We start from the raw sequence: 26,300 nt of genomic DNA, 5'->3' as shown, positions 1-26,300 counted from the left end.
CGAAAACAAACGCATAAATATTAAAACATTTAAGAGAGCTTCAGTTTCACAAGTTGAAAGGGAACCGATGACACGTAGCCGTCGAGCGTCCTTCTGGAGTAACGTCCGAATGAAAACTGCTCAAATCAGCATATCGTCACGCCATTAAATCACATTAGTGTAGGTTACACTGTACCACTCCGACTGTATACATCACAGATGTCAAACTCGAAGCTTGGGGGCCATATCTGGCCCGCCGCGTGATTTTATGTGGCCCGCGAAGCTAAATCTAGAGTGTCAATTTCCATGATTCTTGTAAAAATCTCTACCAAAATTTCAAATGCTCATATATCATCAATGATGAAGTTGCGATATCACAACCATTCTTGTGTTACCAAACGTGAATAGTTGAAAAACACATTACCCTTGATTTCTGATTCCAAAACTAGTTCATAAATTGATGTAAATATGATGAGATGACTAAATATTTTTGTTTCACAGTCATAACGGCCCTCTGAGGGAAACCGGAACAATAATGTGGCCTGCGAGAAAAATGAGTTTGACACCCTTGGTATACATCATCCAAATAGCTTTTTTTTTTTTTTTGCAGGTGGATAATTACAACTATTGGGAATACATCACCCCCCCCCCCAAAAAAAAAAAAAAAAATTTTTTTTGTTTCATATTTTGTCAGAGACCAGCCCCAAAAACATCAGAATGAAAAAGGTCAGACATAAAACAAAGTGATTAAATGCGTTGCTACAGTATTTGATTTTTACAAATATTGAATGAGAAAGATGGGGGGGGGGGCGCATGCAAGCGAACAGACCATAAAACTGGCCCGTCATCAGCATCCAGTCAACACGAGCAAGGTAATTATCCAAGAATGAATAATCATCATTCAATAAATCTGTCACATTTGTAAAGTTTGAAGGCCATGGGTAAAATACCCATGTCAGGAAAAGTCAAGGGATCCTAGAGTGGATGTAAAAAGTCTACACAACTTAATTAAACTGCCAGTGGGGTGGAAGGTGAAAACCACGTTAACAACAATTTACAGATCATATTCAAATATTCATATATATATATATATATATATATATATATATATATATATAATATATATATATATATATATATATATATATATATCATATTAAAGTTGTACTGATTACCCGCAATCAACACATTTCTGCTGTTTTCTTTATATTTTATTTCCAGCAGAAGCCAAAAGATATTGCGCGAACACTTATTCGTTCCTATTTCAAATGGTTCATAACTTCTTCCACCTTGTCTTCGGCTCCGGGTCCCGCTAAAGAAAAATAAGCCCCAAAGCATGACCCCGCCACCAGGGGCGTTTCACTGGAGGCACGGTGTTCTTTTGGTGGTGATCGTTGCTGTATTTCAGCCAAACATAACTTGGGACCTTAGACAAGGTGGAGAAAATTATGAATAGTTGAAAACGGCAGTGAGCACAAAACCTCCAGGCTTTCACTCGAAAGCACATTAAAAAAAAAAAAAAAACGGCAGCAAAAGTTTTGTAGATATTGTGATATTTGTGGTAAATCAGGCAAGCTTGAAACAGTCTGCGTGCTGATTCCCATTTCATAGAAGTCTGAATCTATTTCTGAACACAACCAGATCACATTTATGATAGGTTCTCCACACGTGTGCAAGCAAAATACCTCCATTGTTGATTCTTGCTTCCAGCTTGAAAAGATTCAACTGAGTTGTACAGCCCAAGCACCACATTCATGGTGGAAATATTTTGAAATGATTTTGCTTGGTCGAATTTTTCGATATTACAAAACCTGGCATTTATATATCCACTTTTTTGTTTTACATCCACTATATGCAACAAATTTTCGGGGCGGGCTAAGACAGCAATAATTACGTTATTAGATGATTAGAATAGCCGGTGTCGGAAAATAAGTCGACTGGGACAAGGACAGTTTTATCTACTCCTTTTTTTTTTTTTTTTCTTTTAAAACCTTTCTCAGGGTAAGCTTGCAAAACAGGACAGGCTGGAGTGTTGAATTTCACCCAGTAGATTGCGCGTGTCCCAAACAGATTGTAACTCAAGTTGTAGCGAAGAAAATTTGCACCGAAAGTTGGATGACAAAATAAAGACGAGGAATTCTCCAAACCCTAAAGGCAGACACCGCTAAGGAAACATTCCACGACGACGCTACAATCCTTGGTTCTGGGTACCTGACGCAGAGTGAGTCCACTGACGTGACTCCTAAGGACAAATGACAATATGAAACTATTTTACATTTGTACTCCAGGGTAGACACAGTCTAATACAAATATTCTGTCTACTACATTTGAAACACTTTTGCTCCAAATGTTCCTCAATTGGCGCAACGCCGGTGCTACCTTTTGCTAATAAAAATACATTTTGTGATGTGACAGTAGTATAGCTGACGAAGGAATCCTATGAAGTTTATTTTGCAAAGCAATTTAACAATCTTAAAGTGCATAATTTATTCCAATTTTATTTTTTTATTTTCTTAGATCACACGTGCACCCCCACTAGACTTTTATGTTTTCCAATATGTAAAAAGGCCAATTCTAGTCCATTTGACTCTTTTTCAACCCTGTGACAAAATCCAAGGCATAAACGGATAAAAGCAAGGATTTCCAGTATATGGCCCTGCTGAGATCTCAAGTTCAAATGTGTCACAATAACGTCATTCTATATTACTGCATATGATAATCGCAGCCGATCTTGTTCATTTTGTTGCCTCATAATCCATTTTAACCCCTCAATACACTTTCTACGCCATTTTCGACCAAACTTCCACCGTATTACATTCATTCCGCACTCTGATCGAACTTTCCTTTCGCTTCTATTCGCCCTTCCGGCAAAAAAAATGAAAGAGAACATTAAAATTTTATCAACACGTCTACAAAGAGACGTCAAGTGTTCCCGGTAACGTAGATAAATCTGTATCACTCGGATCTCGTTCACTTTGAAGGAGATCATCCGTTTTTCTAAATATTGAGCAGATAAAGGGATTGAATAAAATCTTTTGCTCAGTCACTTGTACAAACTTTCAATTCTATTTTGACCCCTCATATACATGTGATAATATCATACAGACAAAACGAAAGAAACTTCTCTGATAATTAGTACGAACGACTGATGCTGCTCCCCGGCTCCTGCAGGCAGCTGACGAGCAGGTCGTTAATTTTTTCCATATTTTGGGAGGCGCTCAAGCCGTTCTGCGCAGTCACCGACTGTGACAGTGACTGGCTGAGCAGCGACTGCATGCGGGCCTCACTCTCTCTCTGCTCCTGACCAGACTGGCTGATGGCTATAATCTGATCAGACAGCGTGTTTCCTGGCGCGTTCATCAGCTGACCACATTCTGCAGAAGTGGAGAAAGACAAAAGTTAATCAATTTTTCTTTTGTTTTTAAACAGACTTCTTCCCACTCTGCTATCAATACACCCTTTTGAAATGAAGTCCCCGTGTTGCGCAATCGCTGAGCAAAGTAACCATTCATTGTCTCAACTTAAGTCAAAGGTATGCAAAGTATGCTTATGTAATGCTTATTTTGATGAAAACAGGATGTGTTATTTTTCAAGAAGCAGTCCATTTGTCTTGCTTATTAGACCTGTCTTCTTTGCTGACCCAGAGATTGTGCCCAGTGGCAAGATGATTTTTCCCGCTGAGACTGCAACCCAATCGCAGATATGAACATGAAAACTGGATGAAACGTTATCACGGTGGAAGCCATCCAGCAATTTGGGCTTCGTTCGGGGCACAAAGCTTTTTCATGTAAGAGGAAGACCAGCTTCCTCCACAGAAACCCAACAAACAAACATGGCGTTTTGTCTCCGTGCTTGCGACTAGTGATGGGATGGTACTCTGTTCGTTGCGCTCTCCACGGGACAATAATGGACTCCGATTTTCAACAAATAAATCAATAAAATTAATTATTATCAAGGCAGTACGGTGAATCAGCTGGTAAAGGGCCAGCCTCACAGTTCTGAGAACCCGGGTTCAATCCCGGCCCCGCCTGTGTGGAGTTTGCATGTTCTCACGTGCCTGCGTGGGTTTTCTCCAGGCACTCCGGTTTCCTCCCACATCCCAAAAACATGCAACATTAATTGGACACTCGAAATTGCCCGTAGGTGTGATTATGAGTGCGGCTGTTTGTCTCGATGTGCCCTGCAAATGGCTGGCAACCAGTGTACCCCGCCTCCTGCCTGTTGACAGCTGGGATAGGCTCCAGCACTCCCCGCGACCCTTGTGAGGATAAGCGGCAAAGAAAATGGAATTAATTATTATTAAAATTATTGGACTAATAGGAACAATGACCACTAAAGATTTGCAGCCCTTTTCTATGGTCAAAGAGTTTGTAATGTTCCCGCAAAAACATTTCAAAAGCTTTTAAATCCCCAACCAAAATGTCGACTGATTACACATTAACAGATTGGGGTGCAGACATGACCAATCGATCCACGCTTTATCCAAATGTCTTACACTACATGGTCAGTGTATAGTTAGTCACTGAATAAGTGGTAGTTTATCAGGTAAAAGATTGATTTCACAGCTAATTCCAAATAAATAAGATTACAAAATGTTTTTTGCTGACAAGCAAAATAACGTTAATTTTGAGAGACAGCAAAAAACATTTCTCGCTACCAAAAAATGTACTGAACCGTGGCCCAAAAACAGACTTATGGACCGCAACATGGGTTAACAGTACTTTCCCATTTTTACTAGGAAGTTTGCAACCAATGACAAAAACTAGTACAGATACTTTATACGAGGACAACAGTAAAAACAGTAAGTCTCAAACTGAATTAACTGCTTGGTGGACAAAAACAGCTTTAATTTCAGGGAGTTGTTGAACCCTTTTAAAATGTAGGGACGAACTGTTCCATACTTATGACTTAATTTAATCTTAAATTCATTATGCTTCAAATGATTAAGTAGCTAGAAATGTTTTTCCCCCAAAAACGGTTTTAAAGACGTCAGCTCAAACTCCTCACCATTCTGAATTCCAAAAAGGAAGAGTTCAGGTTGTTGAGGCTGACTGGGCTGACTGATGGTCCCACCGACTGCAGACTGAAACAGACTCCCTGGTTGCTGAACAGGAGACGAGGTGGTCGTCTGGAGGTTGGCCACACCGTTCGGTGAGCCAAACATGGTTGACTGTGCGAGCTCCTGAGACAATCCACTCTGCAGAGAAGCCATGTTCGGTGTAGGCATGTAAAGGCCCACCGACCGTTCTTGCCCGTTGCTTGTGGTGCTTCCAAGTTGCATTGGTTGCTGATCCTGAAACAGCACTTGCTGACGCGCATCATTCGAGTTGCCTAAGGACATGGGCTCAGAGCGGACTTGTTGGTTTACCGCCACCATGCTGGCCTGTGAGAAAAGCAGTGAAGGGTTCTGGGCTTCTGGGGAAACCAGACTGCTGGTGGTCAAAGGAGGAATCTGTCTCTGATTGCTGAAGAGCATGTTGGATGTCTGTTCTGTGGTGGGTAGAGTGTTGTTACAGAACAGCAGTCCAGCTGACTGTTGTTGACCTGAAGATAGTGTGCTTGCAGGTGGATGCTGGATGATGTTCTGAAATAAAGATTGCCGCTGACTTGTTTGAGAGAGGGCTTGAGGCTGCGAAGGCTGCTGTTGCTCCATTGGTCCACCTTGCTGAATCGGAGAGAGCTGAGCCTGAGCCTGAAACACAGATTGTTGTTCGGGGGCAGGTGATTGTAAAGCATTGAGGAAGGCCAGTTGCTGCTGTTGACTACTACTGGTGGTCAGCTGGGGTGAAAGCGACGTCTGAGGGAGGAATAGACTGGAGTTTGAAGGTTGCTGGTCTGGAGGCTGCAGAACCGTCATGTTGTTTTGGAAGAGCACTTGCTCTGGAGTGTGAGAGGAGCTCTGGCTATGAAACAGACGCGTCTGGGGATCATGTGCTTCTGTTATAGGACTGGCATTGTGGAACGCTGGTGGGGAAGGGTGTGAGGGTGTCTGCTGGAGGAAGTTGGTCTGAATGGTGAGGAGTTCACTAGTCTGCTGAAAGAGAGTTGCTTGTTGTTGTTGCTGCTGCTGCTGCTGCTGGTGAGCCTGTTGGAAAAGTGACCCCTGGTTTGGCAGAGCACCTTGTGAGGAGCCCTGTTGCTCCACATTCACACACTGCATCTGAAGCTGGGATTGGAATATCTGATGTTGTAGATTCCCTATCGCCTGCTGCTGTTGCTGCAGTTGGTGTTGCTGTTGAATCTGTTGCTGTTGCTGCTGCTGCTGAATGTGTTGGCTTTGGATCTGTTGGTGCTGCATATGGTGCTGTTGGTTGGTTATCGAGTTGTCCGTCTGAAGTGGGAGATTACTGAACGTTTCGGGCTTAAGCTGCTGAACTGCCTCCTCCAACTGGGCCACTTCATCTGAAGGGAACATGGACAACTGCTGCGGTGGAGGTGGAGGATCCGCACAAGGCCTCACGACAGACCCACAGCTGTTGACTTGCCTTTCCTGCCCAAGACCCACTCTTGGCTGGACTGTGGCCAAAGCCTCTGTGTTGGTAAAAACTGGGGCCTGGCTTTTGTCAGGTTCAGTAGAGGACTGTGGCAATGTGTTCGAAAATTCTCTGTTTTTATTTAGATGTCCTGTAGACATGTCTGGGCTCTGCTGTGCTGGACAAAGGTCCAGTGTCTGCAGGTAGAACCAATCAGAAGTTTAAACATTTGATGACAAGTACCATTACAATTAATAATGAGTTATATTTTATAATCATACATGTGTTATGTCAGGTAACAAGGTTATACTTCATCACCTTGAACACTGCAGAGGTTTGGAGGTTGTTGGTGACCTCCATGGGAGTGACTTCTTCTTTCTTCACTTGAGGCAATATAGGCATCAGAACTGTAACAAGATGTATTGGAAGTTTAGCTACCAACTGTTATATATTTAACGTATGTTGTTCTCAAAACACAGACACGCATCCAGGTTGAAGTAACAATTGGAATTCAAACGGTCTGAAGGCATTACAATTTAGACCTAACATTTGAAGACAATACCCAACGTTAGCTGGGATAGGCTCTGGCACTCCCGCGACCCTTGTGAGGATAAGCGGCTTGGACAATGGGCACGGACACCTCCAAAGGTTTGAACCGCCATTTTGCTTAACATCACAAAGTCAATTTTGGTCAGTATGACACACACCATCAAAGTTCAATTTGATGTCATTGATTTGATTTGATTTTATTTCAAGTGTACTAAATCCAAATATTATTTCATGACTATATAACTTTATTAGATCAAATGCAGTTTGACTTTTAATCTCATTAACCGTAGTTCAACATTGATTGACTGATTTAGTTTTGTTTGGCCCTTAAGAATGCTAACCTAAAACATAATATGTATTGTTCACAGAGAGCTGTTATAAAATAAATGTACAAAGAAATAACCTTTACTTTGGTCATCAAAGGGACATGTCTTCACTGGGGATGTTGTCTCTTTCTTCACAAAAACTTCAGTGTTTGCTAGAGGAGAAGGCAATCACACATTTACTCATGACTAGAAAAGGGTACTGTTAGCTCAAAAGAGCCCGGATGACCTTTACGGCTCACCCCAAGTGAAAAGATGTACTTTATTGTGGTCTGGAAGGAGCAGACTGAAACAAACCTGAATCTGGATTGTATGTAAACGGTTGAACGTCATGGGACCTGCCAGCATTGGTGACCACATAGATACCCACAGACACAGCAGAGGTGATGCTTTGGTTCTGGTAAGGTGGAACCTTCACTATCAAATGATTCTTGGGGCGTCACATGGAGCCAAGAAGAAGAATAAACATGGGTAAATAAATGAATGCATTCATGAAAATATTTCTATACACATACAGTGAAGAAAATAAGTATTTCAACACCCTGCTATATTGCAAGTTCTCCCACTTAGAAATCATGGAGGGGTCTGAAATTTTCATCGTAGGTGCATGACCACTGTCAGAGAGAATCTAAAAAGAAAAATCCAGAAATCACAATGTATGATGTTTTAGCGATTTATTTGTGTGATACAGCTGCAAGTATTTCAACACCTATCAGCTGGAATTCTGCCCCCCAGAGACCTGTTAGTCCACCTTTAAAAGTCTACCTAGTAATATCCTCAATCACATGTGAGGTTGTTAGCTGCATAAAGACACTTGTCCACCCCATACAATCAGTAAGACTCAAACTTGTAACATGGCCAAGACCAAAGAGTTGTCCAAAGACACCAGAGACAAAATTGTACAACTCCAGATGGGTGAAAAGGACTATGGAGAAATTACCAATCAGCTTGGTAATAAAAAAAAAAAAAAAAAAAAAAAGGTCCACTGTTGGCGCAATCATTGGAAAATGGAAGAAGCTAAACATGACGGTCAATCTCAATCGCAGTGCAGCCCCATCACCTCGTGGGGTCTCAATAATCCTTAGAAAGGTGAGGAACCAGCCCAGGACTACGCGACAGGACTTGGTCAATGACCTGAAAAGAGCTGGGACCACCGTTTCCAAGGCGACTGTTGGTAATACACTAAGACGTCATGGTTTGAAATCATGCATGGCACGGAAGGTTCCCCTGCTTAAACCAGCACATGTCAAAGCCCGTCTTAAGTTTGCCAATGACCATTTGGATGATATAGAGGAGTCATGGGAGATTTTGTGGTCAGATGAGACCAAAATGGAACTTCTTGGTCATAATTCCACTAACTGTGTTCCATCCATCCCTACTGTGAAGCATGGAGCTGATACCATCATGCTTTGGGGGTGTTTTTCTGCACTTGGGAAAGGACTACTGCACTGTATTAAGGAGAGGATGACCGCGGCCATGTCTTGTGAGATTTTGGGGAACAACCTCTTTCCCTCAGTCAGAGCATTGAAGATGGGTCGTGGCCGGGTCGTTCAACATGACCATGACCCGAAGCACACAGCCAGGAAAACCAAGGAGTGGCGCCGTAAGAAGCATATCAAGGTACTGGCGTGACCTAGTCAGTCTCCAGACCTAAACTCAATAGAAAATCTTTGGAGGGAGCTGAAACTCCGTGTTTCTCAGCGACAGCCCAGAAACCTGTCTGATCTGGAGAAGATATTTGTGGAGGAGTGGACCAAAATCCCTCCTGCAGTGTGTGCAAACTTGGTGAACAACTACAGGAAACGTTTGATCTCTGTAATTGCAAACAAAGGCTACTGTACCAAATATTAACATTGGTTTTCTCAGGTGTTCAAATACTTATTTGCAGCTGCATCACATAAATAAATCGTTAAAAATAATCAGACTAGATTTTTCTTTTTAGATTCTCTCTCTCTCACAGTGGACATGCACCTATGAAGAAAATTTCAGAACCCTCCATGATTTCTAAGTGGGAAAACTTGTAATTTGGTGTTCAAATACTTATTTTCTTCACAGTACACTTTGGACAACACAGTACTGATGTGTTTTATGAACTTCTTGTTGGCAGTGTATTTGAATTGCAAGACTAGAGTAAGTTGCACAACACCTCAAGATAAAATACAGTAGGTTTCCTGTAAGAGAATAAAGAGATTTTTTTTTAACTTAACAACCGGGAAATAATTTTAAAGTCAGTCATACATTGTGAGGATATCCTTTGTCAGACCACAAAACAAGCCACTTGATATCAGCCGATGCAGGAGCACTTACTCATCACTGCGTTTTATCTGAAGCCTCAGTCCGACAATTGTACTTCATTCATGGTTTCCTGCAATTGCTGCCTCTCTTCTAACATCCCAAACAACTTCCCGTCTTCAGGTAAATTTTACATTAAGCAGCCACTTTCTGTTACAATAAAAAAAAGTCATCGACAGGATGATGCAAAGGACTGGCAAGATGTAATGAATTGGGAATGCAATGAAATAAGGTTTCATGTTAACCGTTAACCCCTAGTTTGAGATCCAAGGAGGGGGGACTCTAACACCACTTAAACACTTTGATTACAATTCAGAGCGCTATAATTTCATTACCCATTACTATGCATCTTCAAATGTTGCATGTTTTTCAGTAAAATGTTTTGTTTTTATAATATATATCATTTAAAATTTCATATAATTATATAATTTTTATAATTTTATTTTATAATTCCCTCTAATGAGACATACTTGCATGTTAAAAGTAAATTACAGAAATTAACTGACGTCTATTAGTCTGGAAGGAGTCACAAAGCCATTTCTAAAGCTTTAGGAATCCAGCGAACCACGGTGAGAGTCATTATCCAGAAGTGAAGAAAACATTGAACAGTGGGGAACATTCCCTGGAGAGAACGGTCTACAAAAATAACCCCAAGAGCACAGTGACGGAGATCACAAAAGAATTCAGGACATCTCAAGAACTGCAGGCCTCCCTTTCCTCAATTAAGGTCATTGTGCAAAACTGGGCAAAAATGAGATCCATGGCAGATTTCCACAGCTAAAACATATACTATTTATTTGATGAAAAAAAAGCCTGGACTTAGACTTACATGATTCCCAAGAATTTTATGACAATTTTGTCCTTCCATATGGAAAGAGAACATTTTTGGAAAGTGTACGTCTCGTTGCAGCTGGGGTAAAGGTAATACATACAGCATTTCAGAAAAAGAACAAGTCAAACACAGCAATAGTAGCGCGACAGCCTCGAGCTACTTGCAACTTCAGGGCGTGGATGGCTTCCTGTGATTTATGGAACCATGAATTCCGCTTTTTTTTTTTTTTTTTTAACCAGAAAATCCTATTGGGAGAATGTTCGGCCATCCGTTTGTGACCTTAAGATGAAGTGCACTTGGGTTCTGCAGCAGGACAACAGTCCAAAACACACTAGCAAATTAGCTTTTTAATGGCTAAAAAAAAAAAGAAAAAAAAAATGGAGGTTTAGTCAAAGTTGAGACCAATTCGATTAAAGTGCTGTGGCATGACCTTACAAAAAAAAAATCATTTCATGCTAGAAAACTATGCATTATTGCTGAATTAAAACAATTCTGCAAGAAAGAGGGCCAAGAGATCTCCATAAAGATGTGAAAGACAGATTGGCAGTTATAGACCGCGCTTGATTTCAGCTGTTGCTGCCGAGGATTATCCAACTAAGTAGTTTGGGCGGGGGCATTACTTTTTCACAAAGGGCCAGGTAGCTAAGAGTTGGTTGTTTTTCCCCTTAATTTTACACAGTCACAATTTAACGATTACACAATGTTCACTTGGGTTATCTTTTCTGGTATTAAAATTTGTCTGATATTGTTAAACATTAACCAATTCATGGGCAGGGTGGAAATTTTTTTGCCTTATTGACATAAAAGTCTCCTAAGAGGGCACAATCAAGGAAATAACACTTTTACGTTTATGGTTAAGTTATATGATAACGTGAGGCAGCCATGTTGGGTCAGGAAAGAACGGGAAATAACTCCGTGCTAAGTTTGACCGATGAGTTATCCTCTCCTGATACCGAATTATGGCTTCAGATTAAAACACTTAAATATTTTGATATACTGAAGGATATAACACGTCAAATCGTTGATGTCCCAAAAATGGGACGCTGCCCACGAAAGGGTGGTGGGGAAACTATGCAAAAACAATGAAAAGGGGGCCAGTACTTTTTTCATGGCACTGTAACTGACGGGTGAGGTTGTCACGACCTTCCTCAGAGACGTGACTACACAGACCAAATTCAAGAGAAATGTCACAATTTCTAATTAAGCTGGTTTGAGTTTTGCTTAACAGGATGTAGTTGATGGACTTCAACGTGTCTGTTGCACTACCGACAGGAGATGCGCTGCCCAAACAGATCAATCTATTCATGTACCACAAGATCTTCTCGATAACAATGGATACATTTTAGAGAAAAGCAAGTTCTGGATGGATGGATGGATGGATGGATCCACCCATCCATTCATCCCTCCAACACTTGCTTTTGTCTGGCAATGAATGTTTGTCTCTTACATCATTCGTGTTAATGTTTGTTAGCTTGACAAACCATGTTGATCTCAGTGGGATTACCTTGTTAAACAAAGCTTTTTAGCGTTACATAGCTAAAGATTCATACATTTTGTTCTTTGGAACTGACCGCTTTGTTTGCAAGCACAAAGGTCAAAACCGTCAGTGTTGAAATACACCTCCCAGACTGTGTATTTAGGTCACAATAAAAAAAAGAGACTACTCAAACCTTTGAACTAGCAGCCATATAATATGATTACAAAGCACCATAGAAATCTCAAGTGGCTTCAACTTAGCTTACGAATGGTTGCCACAAGTTATTCGGTTCGAATAAAACGAGAACAATCAAGTCTCACCTGGTGAAACAACTCCATGTCAATTTCAGCCTCTGTCTTCCAAGAAGTTTCATCTGAAAAAGAAGATGGTTCTTAAATTAGAAATGTTGTCATTCTGCAATTATCGTGCATTTTTTTTTTCATTTAAAATGTGTATTTCTTACCAGAGAGATTCTCTTGAAATATGACTTTAGCGTCTTTGAGAAAATTCTTGCCAATGATGAAGAGTTCTTCTCCGCCCCTCACTGAGCAACTGTGCAGCGATTTCTTCAGAATCTCAGGCACCCCTGCCGGCTGGGCTGTTGACACAGAAAGTATGTACAATACTGAATTTCAGAAAATTAAAGGCAGCCTGTTGCTGAAGGATTAAATTTTCCAACCAGTCAGTTTACATGCATAGGAATAAACCATACAATTGAATCCAGACTAATTCAATGCATGTAAATCCTTTAATTTGACTGCTAAATCTCTGAAAGTTGGGAAAACACTAAGATAAACTTTTCAGAATATGCGTGTATATTTCAAATATTCATATTACATATTTTCAAAAGGTTTTCATGCACAATTGCTTTTTATTCATTAAAACATGCTGTCATTTTGTCATGATTAAAACATGCTTTGCAGCATGTTTTAATCATGACAAAATTAATCTGAATAGATGCATCGGTTTACCTAGTACTATTGTTAACCTGTTGAGTGCAAAAAGACGAGGTTTCATGTTGACCTACAGCATAGCTAAAACTATGGTGATGTTAAAATGTTTACACAATTTAAAAAAAAAAATCCCATTTCCTCCTCAGGTATTTCATGAACTATTTTATGACTAAAACACACTACCCAAACACATGTGTATCTCTGTATGCATGCAGTCCTCCTGTGTGGAAAGATACTACTGGGTTGCATGTCGGCTCACTGTAAATGGAACCACACTTCTATTGTTTCGTCCTTCCTTTTATTTCTCCCATGTCAGTTCTATATACTGAATTAACTTTCTTACCGCCTTAGCAGTCTTTCCTGTTTATAAAGCCCACTGCACCCTCATATTGTTTGCATTATCACACATTAGAATGAGAACGAAGGGATTTTACACAATGGGCTCTATTCTCATAGATGGAGCAGCAGTGTAAACTAGCACATCTTGATTTCCATATAAGCGCAAGACTCGCTATGTGTTTGCCAATTTGGCAGTGGCGTTTGTGGCAAACTGGGCGTATCTGTGGAAAGAGGGTGTGCCCTCTTTGTCCTTTGTGCAGTGAGATTTTGGTATCTAAAAGTATTTTTAAACTTACGCCGACTGGGACCACATCTAACCTTTGGTGCAGGTGATCGAATGTAATTTTGGGGGATTTGATCAGTGGCACATACAGGGAGATGTGAGCGCTTTATGCCTGTGGTGGGGGGTGGTGGAAATGAATGATTATATTGAATTTGCCTGAAGTTTTCACAAACTCATTCTGTATTTAGTAAGGGTACCTGCTAATGATCCAATGCCCTCTGCCACATATAGAGCTCATGCATGTGACGTCACCGTTTTCACGGGGCCCTATTGCCGGTCAAAAAGAGCTGCTCGACAGTGTGGGGGACATTGAAGCCATGCAGAATATACACAATGCCCGAGACCTGTTGTGCTATTGGTTGTTACAACAGACGAGACAGATATTCAAAGAGATCATTCTGTGGAATACCAGCTGAAAAGACGAGAAAAGATCAAAGGATTTCAGCAATTGAACATGATGGATGGTGCCCCACCAAACACACACAACTATGTAGCGATCACTTCATTTCAGGTAGGAATTATTCCTCTCAATCTTAAATTCTCAAGAAGTATGTATAATGCCAAGTTGGCTCATTTGAGAACAATGCGTTAAAAAACAAAAATAAGACAGGGAGTTGTCTCCAATGTACACGGAAGCGTGTTGCGGCCATATATTCTTCTTCTTCTTCTTATAATTTCTTTCGGCTTGTCCCGTTAGGGGTTGCCACAGCGTGTCATCTTTTGCCATCTTAGCCTATCTCCTGCATCTTCCTCTCTAACCCCAACTGCCCTCATGTCTTCCCTCACCACATCCATAAACCTTTTCTTTGGTCTTCCTCTCGCCGTTTTGCCTGGCAGCTCCATCCTCAGCACCCTGCCACCAATATACTCACTCTCTCGCCTCTGAACATGTCCAAACTATCAAAGTCTGCTCTCTCGAACCTTGTCAGCAAAACATCCAACTTTGGCTGTCCCTCTAATGAGCTCATTTCTAATCCTATCCAACCTGCTCACTCCGAGCGAGAACCTCAACATCTTCATTTCTGCCACCTCCAGTTCTGCTTCCTGTTGTTTCTTCAGTGCCACCGTCTCTAATCCGTACATCATGGCCGGCCTCACCACTGTTTTGTAAACTTTGCCCTTCATCCTAGCGTAGACTCTTCTGTCACATAACACACCAGACACCTTTCGCCAGCCGTTCCAACCTGCTTGGACCTGTTTCTTCACTTCCTTGCCACACTCACCATTGTTGACCCTAAATATTTGAAGTCGTCCACCCTCGCTATCTCTTCTCCCTGTAGCCTCACTCTTCCCCCTCCACTTTTCTCATTCACGCACATATATTTTGTTTTACTTCAGCTAATCTTCATTCCTCTCATTTCTAGTGCATGTCTCCATCTTTCTAATTGTTCCTCTGCATGCTCCCTGCTTTCACTGCATATCACAATATCATCTGCGAACATCATGGTCCAAGGGGATTCCAGTCTAACCTCATCTGTCAGACTATCCATTACTACAGCAAACAGGAAGGGGCTCAGAGCGGATCCCTGACGCAGTCCCACCTCCACCTTAAATTCGTCCGACACACCTAAGGCACATCTCCCCTTTGTTTTGCTGCCATCCTGTACTATTTTAACATACTTCTCTGCCACACCAGACTTACGCATGCAGTACCACAGTTCCTCTCTTGGTACTCTGTCGTAGGCTTTCTCTAGATCCACAAAGACAGAATGTAGCTCCTTCAGACCTTCTCTGTACTTTTCCACTAGCATCCTCAAGACAAATAATGCATCTGTGGTACTCTTTCTAGGCATGAAACCATACTGTTGCTCGCAGATACTTACTTCTGTCCTGAGTCTAGCCTCCACTACTCTTTCCCATAACTTCATTGTGTGGCTCATCAACTTTATTCCTCTATAGTTCCCACAGCTCTGAACATCCCATTTGTTCTTAAAAATGGGAACTAGAACACTTTTCCTCCATTCTTCAGGTATCTTTTCGCCCGCTAGTATTCTGTTGAATAAGTTGGTCAAAAACTCCACAGCTATCTCTCCAAATTTCTTCCATACCTCTACCGGTATGTCATCAGGACCAACTGCCTTTCCATTTTTCATCCTTTGCAGTGCCTTTCTGACTTCCCCCTTGGTAATCATTCCCACTTCCTGGTCCTTCACACTTGCCTCTTCAACTCTTCCTTCTCTCTCATTTTCTTCATTCATCAACTTCTCAAAGTATTCTTTCCATCTATTTAGCACACTACTGGCACCAGTCAACACATTTCCATCTCTATCCATAATCACCCTTACCTGCTGCACATCCTTCCCATCTCTATCCCTCTGTCTGGCCAACCTGTAGAGATCCTTTTCTACTTCTTTCGTGTCCAACCTGGTGTACATGTCTTCATATGCCTCTTGTTTAGCCTTTGCCACCTCTACCTTTGCCCTACGTCGCATCTCAATGTACTCCTTTCGCCTCACCTCAGTCCTCTCAGTATCCCACTTCTTCTTCGCTAATCTCTTTCCTTGTATGACTCCCTGTATTTTGGGGTTCCACCACCAAGTCTCCTTCACCCCTTTCCTACCAAAAGACACACCAAGTACTCTCCTGCCTGTCTCTCTGATTACCTTGGCTGTCGTAGTCCAGTCTTCCGGGAGCTTCTGCTCTCCATCGAGAGCCTGTCTCACCTCTTTCCGGAAGGCCGCACAACATTCTTCCTTTCTCAGCTTCCACCACATGGTTCTCTGCTCTACCTTTGTCTTCTTAATCTTCCTACCCACCACCAGAGTCATCCTACACACTACCATCCTATGCTGTCGAGCTACACTCTCCCCTACCATATATTGAATATATGGTATATATTAAATATATTGCCATATATTGAACTTCGATAAACCTTTTCGTGAGACTTTTTTTTATGCATTGTTCTCAAATGAGTCCAATGGATATTTAAAAAAAGAAAATAAACCATCAGTCACAGTGATGTTTACGTAGGTTAACGTGTGGCTGCAACACGCTTCCGTGTATGGGGGCTGAAGCCTATCCCAACGGTTTATTTTCTTTTTTTAAAGACGCATTGGACTTATTTGAGAACAATGCATATTTAAAAAAAAATCATCTGTCATGAAAAGTTTTACCGAAGTTTAACGAGTTGCCGCAACGCGGTTCGTGTACGGAGGAGCCGACTCACTGTCTTTTTTTGTTTTTTTCAATCATACTTGATGAATGTCAGTTTGTGTAAAACGAGGGGTCATTTATTTTAATATTGGTATTGGTATTGAAAAAATCCAAGTGGCTCCATCACTATGTGGGATTTATGTTGAATTGAGAACAGATCCAGCAACAAAGTATTTGTACGCGTCCAAACTTTTATACGCTTTAAAATTTTTCGGTCTAAATCTCGGCGACTTACTTATCAGATCCATGTGTAGATCCAGTTGTCCAATACAAGGCGAAGTGGGTGAACAGTCCACTTTCTTATCGGTGAAAACATCGACTTCGGCATTAAATATGGGTCCTCTATGCCAAGTGTCTCATTTTTCCAAGTACCTTTATTATCACCTTATAAATGTTTAATGGTATCGGACAAAACTCTGGGCGTCATGCTATAAGACATATTTTCATGCCGTCTCGAACCGACTTAGCATTGAAGAATGCTTTGCTAGACCGTCAATATGGCCAGTCACGTGATTTCGTTAACGTAGGTGCACAAGCACTATAGAGAGGTCTCCATGCAAGACTATTCCGCTACTTGAGAGAATTAGGGAAACCGTTTCGACTGGAAAGTACTGGATTAAGCTGCGAACATGGCCAGACCAGCACACATGTCCCACTTTTAATGGTGCTGGGGGTACACAAGTGCAGGAAATTACCCAAACTGGCTCCAGCCAGCTTCTTTGTAGTGTTACGCCAGATGTGCGCTAGTCACCAAAACAGAGAGCCCAATGTCTTCAAAACCTTACATGAAAAGAATGCAGAGCCTTTTGACCTAAGGTGTATTAACCTTTAGACAGTGGCCATCTTCAAGTAAAAAAAGGTTAGGTGCTCAGCTATTTGTGTGTGACATTCACATATGTTCTATGCATACAAGGACAAAAAACAAAGACCTTCACTTACTGCAAAGGATGGAAGACGACAGCGTTTGGAGCGTGAGCACTGAACCGTCTGGACGTGGGATGTTGACCCGAAATACTAGCCTCGCCCGCGTGCTCTTCTTTTTTGACCCAGCCACCCCAATTCGAGCCTCCACATCGGCGTTTCGGAGCTTCAAGATTCCAACGCAGTCCACGCTGCACAGAAGTTCAAAGTCAGCTTTGGAGAATATGCAGTCTTAATAACTCAAAATTAAATAATATGGCAATTTGATTTTAAATGACAGAATGATATGAAAAAATGTCACAATTAGATGCCCCCAAAAAATACTGGATGGCTCATGTACAATTACAGAAATAGTAAAGAGCACGTAAAGTCAACACCTGCACAACATGAAACCTCTTTGTTTGTTGTTTAAAAATGAAACTCATATTTTGTGTACACAAATGTTCCGTGTGCTCACCCAAACAACAAAGTACGTACGCTAAGGTCATGTTGGTGCTTGGGTCCAAGGGGACTTCAATGACAGTCGTTCCCCCGACGTCCACCTCTTTGCAGGCTGTGGTGTTGCGGCCGGTCACTCGGCAAGCTTGGTAAAATCCATGGGGCCTCACGCGCTCAGCATCATTTCCCACAAACACTTGCAAAATAACGGGTTCATTCACACCCTCTAGCTGTAAAACACAACACACAATCACACAGTAATGTGCAAATGTAAATATAGTGTATGGAAATGTCGTAGACTGGTCACACGATTGTTGATTTTGAATTATATTGGTACTACAAACACCACAATACAAAAATGGAGAGGGAACCAATTTCCATGCATTTCTTCACAAGGCTGTCTGGAGATAATGGAAATGACAATGGGAAGACGAGAAGGATCAGGTGAGATTGTACAGCTGTCATGAACAGAAGATGTGATTTATTTTGATCGATCAATTACTATAGTCAACAAATAGAATGACATTCACTTGGTCAAATGTTTGTCCCTTTTTCGTTTTCAAATTTGCCACTCTAAACAATGATGTTCCCCTTTCCAGTTTTTGATGCATGACGCCTTGAGAACAGGCAAGCCAGTCTATTACCCACATTCTTTTACTAAGAAGCCACATTGTTGTAATGTGCAGATTGTAGTTTGGTGTTGTTTTGCTGAAATAAGCAGGGCAATTCATGAAAAAGACGTCGCTTGGATGGCAGCATATGTTTCTGCAAAACCTGCATGTACCTTTCAGCTTTAATGGTCCGTTCACAGATGTGGAAGTTACCCATGCCATTGGCACTAACACAACCCCATACCATGACATATGTTGACTTTTGAAGTCCATGTCCACAACAGTCCGGATGGTTCTTTTCCTCTTCGGCCCAGAGGACACGACATCCACAATTTCCAAAAACAATTTTAAATGTGGACCCGTCGGACCACAAAACACTTTCTCAGTTTGCATCACTCCACCTCAGATGAGCTCGGGCCCAGAGAAGCCGGCGGCGTTTCTGGGTGTTGTTGATAAATGGCTTTTGCTTTGCACAGTAGAGTTTTAAGAGGCACTTATGGGTATAGCAATGAACTGCATTTACTGATAGTGAAGTGTTCCTGAGCCAATATGGTGATATCCTTTATACATTCTTCTTGTTCTTTTCCTTTCGGCTTGTCCCGTTAGGGGTCACCACAGCGTGTCATCTTTTTCCATCTAAGCCCATCTCGTGCATCCCCCTCTCTAACACCCACTGTCCTCATGTCCTCCCTCACAACATCCATCAACCTTTTCTTTGGTCTTCCTCTCGCTCTTCTAGGGTACATTCCAACAATGTACACATGTAAGCTGCTTATATTATAAACTAGTTGACAGACACTAGTGGCAGACGTGTTTTCATAGTAAACAAAGACACTTGACTACAAGTGGCACTGGTTTACAGTTTGTACATGAGCTTTCTTTCAGCTTGTCCCGTTAAGGGTCACCACAGCGTGCCATCTCAGATGAACGCTTGTTTGGCACAGTTTTTACGCCGGAAGCCCTAGCACCTAAGTATATCACAATCACTTCTTAAATAATTTGTTGAATCATATCAAATGAAAGAGACTAAATCACTTCAAACAGCCATCAGAACGTACTCTTCCACGCACCATTCAGTGTTCTTTAACTGGGAATTATCTTCGCCATCATGCTTTTTACCGTTTCCAACAATTTCACCTGCACCTTCACTATTGTTAACTTGTATGGCTCAAAGCTTTAGGGACATAACACATGATCATCTTCACTGCAGTCAGTACCTCAGGTTCATCCATGCGTGTAATCACAAGCCGATAGCCACGGTTCCCTCTGGCAAAAAGCATTCAATCTCTGACATCTCAACATGGGAGCTGCATTTTGAGGTGGTTTTTTTGAATGTCCAGACGGTGATTTATCATCAGACTTGATGAATGAATCGCCAAGCATCTGATATCATGAATTGATTTTTAGGAACCCATGTCATCTTCTTTTAACAATTACCTTTATAGTAGGGAAGCCCTGCTGAGTCCGGTCCTTCACTGACCCTCTGCTGCCCTCCGTCAGGTAGCGAGCCCGATGCTGCGGCTCCGGCTGAACAAGGATCTTCAGCTCCTTCTGTTCACTCTTTGATGGGTACTGCATCGATAGAACTCCTTTATGATGAGGCGTATGAACGTTTTCTTGCAGACTGAAGAAAAATTAACAGACAAAGAGAAAGGTTGGCGGCTTTTTCACTCATTTCATCATCACATGGGTTATGGAATATGTTCATGTACGGCGGGACTGTATTTACTACTTTTTACTTCATGAACTTTTAAACTCAAGTGAGTTTAAAAAAAACGCAACACAGTGAAGCTGCAGCTGAGTCTTGTTATATTTTTGCGTGTGGTTATTTCCACTTTTTAAACTTTGCACATTTACAATGCACAAACTTTTCCTCTTTGCAAATGTGAGACCGCCAAACTTATTTACTCAAAAGATTAGCTGATTGTGATCTGGACCATGGCCAAAGCCGACAACAGCCCTTTGTTTTCTCACCAGAATTTCCGATGGGATCAATAAAGTATCTGCTTGCGTACCTAAAACAATCGGTGGTTAAAGTGCTTCACGGTTGCCATGGGGCGCTGAGCAATGCTGACGCCCTTAATCAAGTAAGTAAATTGTATCTGTTTATTTAATCAACACTGCTTATCCTTGGCCTTTGTGAGAGCCGCTGTAAATTCACTGGCAGCAGCAGCCAGTTCCTACTGTTCATGGCTTTTTCCAGACACTCGGTGCAGTAACTGGACTCAAGGTGTGGATAAGTGTGGTGACCTGATCCTAGCCATCTTGGCCTCTGTCTAGGGGCTGTTGTCATAGATACCATATTTACAGTAATACAAACCTTCCTTTTTTTCCAGACTTGTCTGTGCCAAGTTGGGAAAGGACAAAGTGTGGCCCTTTGGCGCTGTCCGCGTCGAAAACATCCATGCTTGCTTCATTGGTAAGCAAAGACTTGGGCCCTGGCCTTTGCCGTGGGGTGCGTTTGCGTGACTTTCGTGGAACCTCTGTGTTGTCGTTGTAAGAGGTGGTGCTCATCAGACTGAAGTTTGAGAGCGAGTCCTCCATCCAGATGCTGTTGCTGTGCTCCGAGTCCAACGATGTTTCCGCTTGACAGGACATGTGACTATCACTGAGTAGGTCTTGCGGAGGTGGAGAGATGTTCAGTTCAGTCCGGCGCTTTGGGGGCATCATGTGCTGATGCGGCTGGTCCTCCTGTGACGTCACACTTATCCCTCCTCCAACCTCGTTGCTGACCAGGCAACGACCACCGCCGTTGCCATTCCCACCCCCACCTTTGGCACCAAGGCTCTCCGGCACAGCTCTGCAACTCCGGCTGTCCTCTGGGTCAACATTGCCACTGTCAACAGCGGAAGAACTGCAATGTTTGGTGGAGCTGGAAGAGGTGGAAAAAGCACTGCAGGGGCCATCCATGGTCATAGAGGAGGACATGCCATCTACAGTGCAAATAATTGGAACGTTAATATCGTCTCAAGTAGTGCTACCCATCTGTCCCGTTGTAGAAACTTAAATTTCCTGAAGTTTGTATGTTCTTATACCACTACACTATCTTTTGTTCAATGCATTACAGGGTCTCCCCTTTCAGGTGGCCCTTATCCGTGTAAAGTAATAACTTCTGTCCCATTTGCTCACTTGATGTGTTTAATTTTAAGAATTTCCGATAATCCACCCTTTTAAATAACTTAAAACTGTGTTTTTTTTTAGCAAACATATACAGTTGGGCCTCGGTTCTCGACCACAGTTCGTTCCAGAAGGTGGTTCGAGAACTAATTTGTTCGAAAACTGAATTAACCGCCGCACGAGTTGTGTTATTTCCGGGTTTTTTCAGGGGTTCGTTCGAATTGTCAATAACAAAGCATGTCGTGGCTGGGTCAGCTGGTCAGGCCACGCTGGTTCTGTTATTTCCAGGTTTTTTTTTTTAGCAGGTGGAAATTCACAACAGAGCTCGTCGTGGGTCAGCTGGTCTGGCCGCGCGCGTTCTGCTATTTCCGGGTTTTGTTCCGAGCGTTCGAGTAGTGGTTTTTGTTTGAAAACTGAAGCAAAAAAAATTCAAAATTTTCGTTCGAAAACCGAGGTACCACTTTATTTATAATTTAATCCACATTCTACAGTGCCAATGTGACAGAGAAGCAAGTCCACCAGGAAGTACCTTAAATCACTAACTACACCTCCATATAAGTAGGGATGCACCGATACCACCTTAGGTATCTTTATCAGTGCTGATTCTGTACGCTGTGATACTAAACATCAGTACCACTTTACCAGCCTGACATGTTGAGAAGGAGCCACATCAGCCATATGGAGAGGCTTTAAGATAAACACGGTTGACAAGAGTTTATTAACAGACTGTAAATTATACTCTGCAAAAAGCATGACGAACTGCACTGTGTCAGGCCGTCCAGAAAGTACCGAAGTTTCTGCAGACCAGTTGACAGCTCTGCACCGCTCGGCTCCGGCTGAGCCAACCGCGCTCCCATCAGGAAGTCATTGCAGTGTGGCATGTTGTATAAGAACAAAAACAAAACAAACAAACAAACAAACAAAAAAAAAAAAAGTTAACGATAGTGTGATAAAGTTTATTATCTTGACACCGTTTTACAAACCCAATTCCAATGAAGCTGGGATGCTGTTCAAAAAAACAGAATGCAATGATTTGTAAATCATGTACAACCTATATTTAACTGAATACACTACAAAGACAAACTGATGTTTAAACTAATGAGACTTGTTTTTAATCAAATCTTGATTAACTTGGAATTTTCTGGCTACAACACTGTTCCAAAAAAGCTGGGACAGGGTTATGTTTACCACTGTGTTACATCACCTTTTTGTTTAACAACATTCAATAAACATTTGTGACACGAGGACACCAATTGTTTTTGAAGCCTTGTAGGTGGAATTCTTTCCCATTCTTGCCTTAAGTACAGCTTCAGTGGTTCAACAGTCCGGGGTCTCCATTGTTGTATTTACCGCTTCATAATACACCACACATTTTCAGTGGGAGACAGGTCTGGACTGCAGGTAGGCTACTCTATTACCCACACTCTTTTACTGTGAAGCCATGCTGTTTTAACAATTGCAGAATGTGGTTTGGCATTATTTTGCTGAAATAAGGCAAGGGCGTCCATGAAAAAGGTGTTTCTTGGATGGCAGCATTTATTTCTGCAAAACCTGTATGGTGCCTTCACAGATGTATAACCTACCCAATCCCACTGGCACTAACAGAGCCCCATACCATCACAGATGTTGGCTTTAGCATTTTAAATTCTCAACAGTCTGGATGATTCTTTTCCTCTTTGGCCTGGAGTACACAACATCCACAATTTCCACAAATAATTTGAAATGTGGACTCATCAGGCCACAGAACACTTTTCCAGTTTGCATCAGTCCACCTTAGATCAGCTCAGGCCCAGAAAAGTCGGCGGCATTTCTGGGTGCAGTTGATAAATGGATTTTGCTTTGCATAGTAGACTTGTTGCACCCAGGAATGTAGCGCTGAACTGTATTTACAGACATTGGTTTTCTGAAGTGCTCCTGAGCCCATGTAGTAAAATCTGTTACACATTGATGTCAGTTTTTGATGCGGATTGTAGGTCATGCACATTCAATGTTGGTTTTTGGCGTTGTCGCTTACATGTAGTGATTTTTCCAGATTCTCTGAAACTTTTGGTGATATCATGGACCGTAGTTGATGAAATCCCTAAATTCCTTGCTACTGTAAATTGAGGAAAATTGTTCATTAAAGTGTTTGACTATTTTCTCACCCCCATCTTTGCTTGTAAATGACTGAGCAATTTAGGGAAGCTCCTTTCATACCCAGTCATGGCACCCGCCTGTTCCCAATTAGCCTTTTCACCTCTGGGATGTTCCAAACAGGTGTTTGATGAGGATTCCTTAACTTTCTCAGGCTTTTTTCCTACCTGTCCCACCTTTTTGTAACATGTTGCAGTCATAAAATTTTTAATTAATGTTCTTCTTTTCCTTTCGTCTTGTCCCGTTAGGGGTAGCCACAGCGTGTGATCTTTTTCCATCTAAGCCAATCTCGTGCATCTTCCTCTCGAACACCCACTGTCCTCATGTCCTCCCTCACAACATCCATCAACCTTTTTTTTGGTTTTCCTGTCACTCTTTAGAGTGGCAGCTCCATCCTCAGCATCCTTCTACCAATCCACTCACTCTCTCGCCTCTGGGCATGTCCAAACCATTGGAGTCTGCTTTCTCGAACCTTGTCTCCAAAACATCTAACTTTGGCTGTCCCTCTAATGAGCTCATTTCTAATCCTATCCAATCTGTTCACTCCAGAACCTCAGCATCTTCATTTCTGCTACCTCCAATTCTGCTTCCTGTTGTTTCTTCAGTACCACCGTCTCTAATCCGTACATCATGGCCGGTCTTACCACTGTTTTATAAACTTTACCCTTAATCCTAGCGGAAACTCTTCTGTCACATAGAACACCAGACACCTTCCGCCAACTGTTCCACCCCGCTTGGACCCGTTTCTTCACTCCCTTACCACACTCTCCATTGCTCTGTATTGTTGACCCCAAGTATTTGAAGTCAGCCACCCTCACTATTTCTTCTCCCTGGAGCTTCACTCTTCCTCTTTCCAAATTAATGCTTTGCTAAAAACAAAGTTTTGTATTTGTGACATTATAATATTGTTTTTGTAATTGTACTTGCTTTTGTTGAACACCAACTTCATTGGAATCGGGTTTCTATTTCGTAATTTGTGGTATTTTGCAGTCCTGCATTTCTTTTTACTCACTTTATTTTGTAGTCAACACCACATGGCATAGGTATTGCTATTTGTATATTCAACGGACTACATGTTTCTTCTTGCATAGTGTGGCAAGACTTAAAAAACATGCAGTTGGATTTTAAAATAGTCAGTAATGACAAGGTGTTCCTCAATAAATGCAGGCATGAGGATTTCGGCAAGTATGGTAACCGATCTTTTGGTTCCGTTGATTTTTGTCCTGGGAAACGGTGGGAAACGATTTTTCGGTTCCCATTGATAATGCTCATGGGAACCGGTTTTTACATGTACTTCAGAATACAGCCTTAGCAGGCATGAGCATTTTGTCTTTTGCACTTAGCAACCGACATGTTTGACGAGCATTTGAGTGACCCGGATATGAATAACTCAACCTTGCGCATACGTAGCGCAGAAGGGGAAACCGGTGCTGTTTGTAAACCACACTGACAAAGATGGGCGTTTTAATCATGAAAAATAAAGGGGTTCATGTTGGTTCGTTTTATACAGATTGTTGTATTTCGTTGAGAACTTGTTTTACATTCCACACATGGGCGAATTTTGTTAAAAGTAAGCCCTGAGATCTGGGAAACGGACTTTCGGTTCCGTGTTTTCTCAGGCTGGGTAACGACACGGTAACGGAACGATCGTTTCCGTGAAATGCTCATGCCTGAAATGTTATATTTGTATTACACCATGTTCAAGTGTTTTTAAAAGGTATTTGTTTCAAATAAAATATATTTTAATTGCATTTGCGGGATGAAAAGCATCTGTACTCTGTATCAGAAATTTAAGTACTTGTACTCACTCTTGCAAAACTGGTATTGGTGCATCTCTACCTACATGTAAATGTTATGAAGCTGATTAGTTTCATATTAGTAATCCAGATAAAAAATAGTAACTGGAACACGATGTTGTTACAAAAAATACCTGCAATGAGAATTCCTAAAAGGATTGCGAATTATACGATTATAAAAATACTTACTTAAAATACCAAAGAAGAAATTCTTTACTACAACTGATTCTAATCAATACTCAATGTCAGCAAAAACTATCCCATCCCCTCCAACTCCTACTGCGTCACCAGTGACCATATCATAAAAGACATCTTTTTGAAAATGTATACAATCGGCCCTAGCGAGTATAAGCAGCGATGATAATATTTGAAAAACACACAAAGCATTAGCATTGCTTAAAAACAAAATATGGCATGAAGCATTTGTTCAAATGATTGTGTCATCTAGTAGTGTGAATAAAAAAATAAATTATCAGTGTGAATGCTTTATTTTCTGTCACAATATGATTGTGGTTCAAAATGAGCAAAATGTGGCATGCCAATTATTGGAGCTTGAATTTAGCTAAAAAAAAAAGAATTGTTTTGCCTGGTGGGGACGAAACGTAGCCACAAAGAAAATAAACAAGCTTCT

General features: G+C 41.6%; 1 protein-coding gene across 1 annotated transcript; it reads right to left on the bottom strand.

Moving 5' to 3' along the window:
- Positions 1-1,112: 1,112 nt before the first annotated feature.
- Positions 1,113-26,273, bottom strand: nfat5b (nuclear factor of activated T cells 5b). Its single transcript, XM_061813972.1, has 12 exons — positions 22,530-26,273; positions 20,944-21,556; positions 20,061-20,247; positions 18,052-18,242; positions 17,593-17,765; positions 12,389-12,523; positions 12,246-12,298; positions 7,622-7,754; positions 7,405-7,479; positions 6,771-6,859; positions 4,987-6,649; positions 1,113-3,353 (listed from the first exon to the last, which is right to left on the bottom strand). Exons 2-12 carry the CDS (start codon positions 21,549-21,551, stop codon positions 3,112-3,114), a joined length of 3,549 nt encoding a protein of 1,182 aa, XP_061669956.1. The 5' UTR covers positions 21,552-21,556; positions 22,530-26,273; the 3' UTR covers positions 1,113-3,111.
- Between the last annotated feature and the right edge of the window lie 27 nt (positions 26,274-26,300).

The sequence above is a fragment of the Syngnathoides biaculeatus genome, chromosome 3, assembly GCF_019802595.1.
Source record: "Syngnathoides biaculeatus isolate LvHL_M chromosome 3, ASM1980259v1, whole genome shotgun sequence".
Lineage (NCBI taxonomy): Eukaryota > Metazoa > Chordata > Actinopteri > Syngnathiformes > Syngnathidae > Syngnathoides > Syngnathoides biaculeatus.
This window is presented reverse-complemented; position numbering and strand designations above follow the sequence as displayed.

Bases quoted from the DNA above. Each gene is read 5' to 3' on its own strand.
- nfat5b (XM_061813972.1), bottom strand. From the start codon at position 21,551: ATGTCCTCCTCTATGACCATGGATGGCCCCTGCAGTGCTTTTTCCACC. The intron at 17,766-18,051 runs GTACGTACTTTG...ACTTCTGTGCAG, and splicing joins AGCACCAACATGACCTTAGC to CGTGGACTGCGTTGGAATCT. The intron at 3,354-4,986 runs GTGAGGAGTTTG...CCACTTCTGCAG, and splicing joins CCTTTTTGGAATTCAGAATG to AATGTGGTCAGCTGATGAAC.